Source organism: Lampetra fluviatilis, unplaced genomic scaffold (assembly GCF_964198595.1).
Source record: "Lampetra fluviatilis unplaced genomic scaffold, kcLamFluv1.1 SCAFFOLD_400, whole genome shotgun sequence".
Taxonomy (NCBI): domain Eukaryota; kingdom Metazoa; phylum Chordata; class Hyperoartia; order Petromyzontiformes; family Petromyzontidae; genus Lampetra; species Lampetra fluviatilis.
Window position 1 is genome coordinate 7,501 of NW_027621816.1, and position 5,000 is coordinate 12,500.

General features: G+C 53.8%; 1 protein-coding gene across 1 annotated transcript in view; it reads left to right on the forward strand.

Annotated features, from left to right (window-relative positions):
- LOC144955731 (vacuolar protein sorting-associated protein 16 homolog) overlaps positions 1-5,000 on the forward strand; it is a 43,807-nt gene that overhangs the window by 312 nt on the left and 38,495 nt on the right. Inside the window, exon 2 of the mRNA XM_078885874.1 lies at positions 2,268-2,376. Within this exon, the coding sequence (XP_078742000.1) occupies positions 2,268-2,376 (109 nt within the window). The remainder of the gene's footprint in view (positions 1-2,267; positions 2,377-5,000) is intronic.

Sequence of the window (5,000 nt, forward strand, 5' to 3'; positions counted from 1 at the left end):
TTACCGTGGTTACCGCGTTATCATGTTACCTCGCCATCAAGGTTACCGTGGTTACCGTGGTAACGCGATATAATGTTACCTCGCCATCACGGTTACCGTGGTTACTGTGGTTACCGTGGTAACGCGATATAATGTTACCTCGATATCAAGGTTACCGTGGTTACCGTGGTAACGCGATATAATGTTACCTCGCCATCAAGGTTACCGTGGTTACCGTGGTAACGCGATATAATGTTACCTCGCCATCGAGGTTACCGTGGTTACCGTGGTAACGTAGCAGCTAATAACATAATGAAATTACATTTTATTATGTTTCATTTTTATTATTTTATTAAGTTTCATTTTTATTATTTTATTATTTCCCTCCTACATAATAACATAATGAAATTACATTTTATTAAGTTTCATTTTTATTAATTTATTAAGTTTCATTTTTATTAATTTATTAAGTTTCATTTTTATTAATTTATTAAGTTTCATTTTTATTAATTTATTAAGTTTCATTTTTATTAATTTATTAAGTTTCATTTTTATTAATTTATTAAGTTTCATTTTTATTAATTTATTAAGTTTCATTTTTATTATTTTATTAAGTTTCATTTTTATTATTTTATTACTTCCCTTCTACGTGATGACTTTACCGAAAGAACCAAGAAGATTAATTTATTATGTATTATTTTGATTCTTTTATTATGTTTTAATTTATCATTTTATAATGTTTTATTTTCATTATTTTATTACTTCCATTCTACATGGTGACTTTACCGAAAGAACCGAGATGATGTAGTAGATTAGTCAACATCGCTATCACTGGGGAGACAAAGGCGGCCGGGCGAGGTGCTGGACACCCCACCCCCTCGTGTGCCACTGTGCCGGCCTTCATAGGTGCTCGCTAACAGCACTTGCCCCTACAGTCTGTTAAGGCTACACGGGGGAGCTTTGTCTGTGTGTGTGTAGCAGCACTTGCCCCTACAGTCTGGTAAGGCTATACGGGGGAGCTTTGTCTGTGTGTGTGTAACAGCACTTGCCCCTACAGCCCTGCTAGAGGCTACCTGGGGGAGCTTTGTCTGTGTGTGTGTAACAGCACTTGCCCCTACAGCCTGCTAGAGGCTACCTGGGGGAGCTTTGTGTGTGTGAAGCAGCACTTGCCCCTGCAGCCCCGCTAGAGGCTACCTGGGGGACCTTTGCCTGTGCGCGCGTGTGTGCCTGTAGCAGCACTTGCCCCTGCAGCCCCGCTAGAGGCTACCTGGGGGACCTTTGCCTGTGCGCGTGTGTGTGCGTGTAGCAGCACTTGCCCCTACAGCCTGCTAGAGGCTACACGGGGGAGCTTTGTCTGTGTGTGTGTAACAGCACTTGCCCCTGCAGCCCCGCTAGAGGCTACCTGGGGGACCTTTGTCTGTGTGTGCCTGTAGCAGCACTTGCCCCTGCAGCCCCCGCTAGAGGCTACCTGGGGGACCTTTGCCTGTGCGCGCGTGTGTGCGTGTAGCAGCACTTGCCCCTAGAGCCCCGCTAGAGGCTACCTGGGGGACCTTTGCCTGTGCGCGGGTGTGTGCGTGTAGCAGCACTTGCCCCTGCAGCCCCGCTAGAGGCTACCTGGGGGACCTTTGCCTTTGCCTGTGTGTGCGTGTAGCAGCACTTGCCCCTGCAGCCCCCGCTAGAGGCTACCTGGGGGACCTTTGCCTGTGCGCGGGTGTGTGCGTGTAGCAGCACTTGCCCCTAGAGCCCCGCTAGAGGCTACCTGGGGGACCTTTGCCTGTGCGCGCGTGTGTGCGTGTAGCAGCACTTGCCCCTAGAGCCCCGCTAGAGGCTACCTCGGGGAGCTTTGCCTGTGCGCGGGTGTGTGCGTGTAGCAGCACTTGCCCCTACAGCCCTGCTAGAGGCTACCTGGGGGACCTTTGCCTGTGTGTGCCTGTAGCAGCACTTGCCCCTGCAGCCCCCGCTAGAGGCTACCTGGGGGACCTTTGCCTTTGCCTGTGTGCCTGTAGCAGCACTTGCCCCTACAGCCTGCTAGAGGCTACCTGGGGGACCTTTGCCTGTGCGCGCGTGTGTGCCTGTAGCAGCACTTGCCCCTACAGCCTGCTAGAGGCTACCTGGGGGACCTTTGCCTGTGCGCGGGTGTGTGCGTGTAGCAGCACTTGCCCCTGCAGCCCCCGCTAGAGGCTACCTGGGGGACCTTTGCCTTTGCCTGTGTGCGTGTAGCAGCACTTGCCCCTGCAGCCCCCGCTAGAGGCTACCTGGGGGACCTTTGCCTGTGCGCGGGTGTGCAGCTGCTGGATTATGAGCCGCGCGCCGCTGAGCAGGTCCCACTGCTGATGAAGCTGAACAGGGTGGACCTGGCGATGATGAGAGCCATCCAGAGCGGAGACTCGGACCTGGGTGAGCCTGACTCACTCAGTCACTCACTTAGTCACTCACTCAGTCACTCAGTCACTCAGTCACTCGCTCACTCGCTCACTCACTCACTCAGTCACTCACTCAGTCACTCGCTCACCCACTCACTGATGAAGCTGAACAGGGTGGACCTGGCGATGATGAGAGCCATCCAGAGCGGAGACTCGGACCTGGGTGAGCCCCTCACTCACTCACTCGCTCACTCGCTCACTTAGTCACTCACTCACTCACTTAGTCACTCACTCACTCACTCACCCACTCACTGATGAAGCTGAACAGGGTGGACCTGGCGATGATGAGAGCCATCCAGAGCGGAGACTCGGACCTGGGTGAGCCTCACTCACTCACTCACTCACTCGCTCACTCGCTCACTTAGTCACTCACTCAGTCACTCGCTCACTCGCTCACTCGCTCACTCACTCACTCAGTCACTCACTCACTCACTCGCTCACCCACTCACTGATGAAGCTGAACAGGGTGGACCTGGCGATGATGAGAGCCATCCAGAGCGGAGACTCGGACCTGGGTGAGCCTCACTCACTCACTCACTCGCTCACTCGCTCACTTAGTCACTCACTCACTCACTCAGTCACTCACTCACTCAGTCACTCGCTCACTCAGTCACTCGCTCACTCGCTCACCCACTCACTGATGAAGCTGAACAGGGTGGACCTGGCGATGATGAGAGCCATCCAGAGCGGAGACTCGGACCTGGGTGAGCCCCTCACTCACTCACTTAGTCACTCACTCGCTCACTCGCTCACCCACTCACTGATGAAGCTGAACAGGGTGGACCTGGCGATGATGAGAGCCATCCAGAGCGGAGACTCGGACCTGGGTGAGCCCCTCACTCACTCAGTCACTCACTCACTCGCTCACTCGCTCACTCGCTCACCCACTCACTGATGAAGCTGAACAGGGTGGACCTGGCGATGATGAGAGCCACCCAGAGCGGAGACTCGGACCTGGGTGAGCCCCTCACTCACTCACTTAGTCACTCACTCGCTCACTCGCTCACCCACTCACTGATGAAGCTGAACAGGGTGGACCTGGCGATGATGAGAGCCATCCAGAGCGGAGACTCGGACCTGGGTGAGCCCCTCACTCACTCAGTCACTCACTCACTCGCTCACTCGCTCACTCGCTCACCCACTCACTGATGAAGCTGAACAGGGTGGACCTGGCGATGATGAGAGCCACCCAGAGCGGAGACTCGGACCTGGGTGAGCCCCTCACTCACTCACTTAGTCACTCACTCGCTCACTCGCTCACCCACTCACTGATGAAGCTGAACAGGGTGGACCTGGCGATGATGAGAGCCATCCAGAGCGGAGACTCGGACCTGGGTGAGCCCCTCACTCACTCACTCAGTCACTCACTCACTCACTCAGTCACTCGCTCACTCGCTCACTCAGTCACTCACTCACTTAGTCACTCACTCACTTAGTCACTCACTCAGTCACTCACTCACTCGCTCACTCGCTCACTCGCTCACCCACTCACTGATGAAGCTGAACAGGGTGGACCTGGCGATGATGAGAGCCATCCAGAGCGGAGACTCGGACCTGGGTGAGCCCCTCACTCACTCACTCACTTAGTCACTCACTCACTCACTTAGTCACTCACTCACTCGCTCACCCACTCACTGATGAAGCTGAACAGGGTGGACCTGGCGATGATGAGAGCCATCCAGAGCGGAGACTCGGACCTGGGTGAGCCTGACTCACTCACTCAGTCACTCACTCACTCACTCAGTCACTCACTCGCTCACTCGCTCACTCGCTCACCCACTCACTGATGAAGCTGAACAGGGTGGACCTGGCGATGATGAGAGCCATCCAGAGCCAAGACTCGGACTTGGGTGAGCCTGACTCACTCACTCAGTCACTCATTCACTCACTCAGTCACTCACTCGCTCACTCGCTCACTCACTCAGTCACTCACTCACTTAGTCACTCACTCACTCACTCAGTCACTCACTCACTCACTCAGTCACTCGCTCACTCACTCAGTCAGTCACTCACTCACTCACTTAGTCACTCACTCACTCACTCACTCACTCGCTCACCCACTCACTGATGAAGCTGAACAGGGTGGACCTGGCGATGATGAGAGCCATCCAGAGCGGAGACTCGGACCTGGGTGAGCCTGACTCACTCACTCACTTAGTCACTCACTCACTCACTCACTCACTCGCTCACTCGCTCACTCGCTCACCCACTCACTGATGAAGCTGAACAGGGTGGACCTGGCGATGATGAGAGCCATCCAGAGCGGAGACTCGGACCTGGGTGAGCCTCACTCACTCACTTAGTCACTCACTCACTCACTCACTTAGTCACTCACTCACTCGCTCACTTAGTCACTCACTCACTCAGTCACTCACTTAGTCACTCACTCACTCAGTCACTCACTCAGTCACTCACTCACTCACTCGCTCACTCGCTCACTCGCTCACCCACTCACTGATGAAGCTGAACAGGGTGGACCTGGCGATGATGAGAGCCATCCAGAGCGGAGACTCGGACCTGGGTGAGCCCCTCACTCACTCACTCACTCACTTAGTCACTCACTCACTTAGTCACTCACTCACTCCGTCACTCACTTAG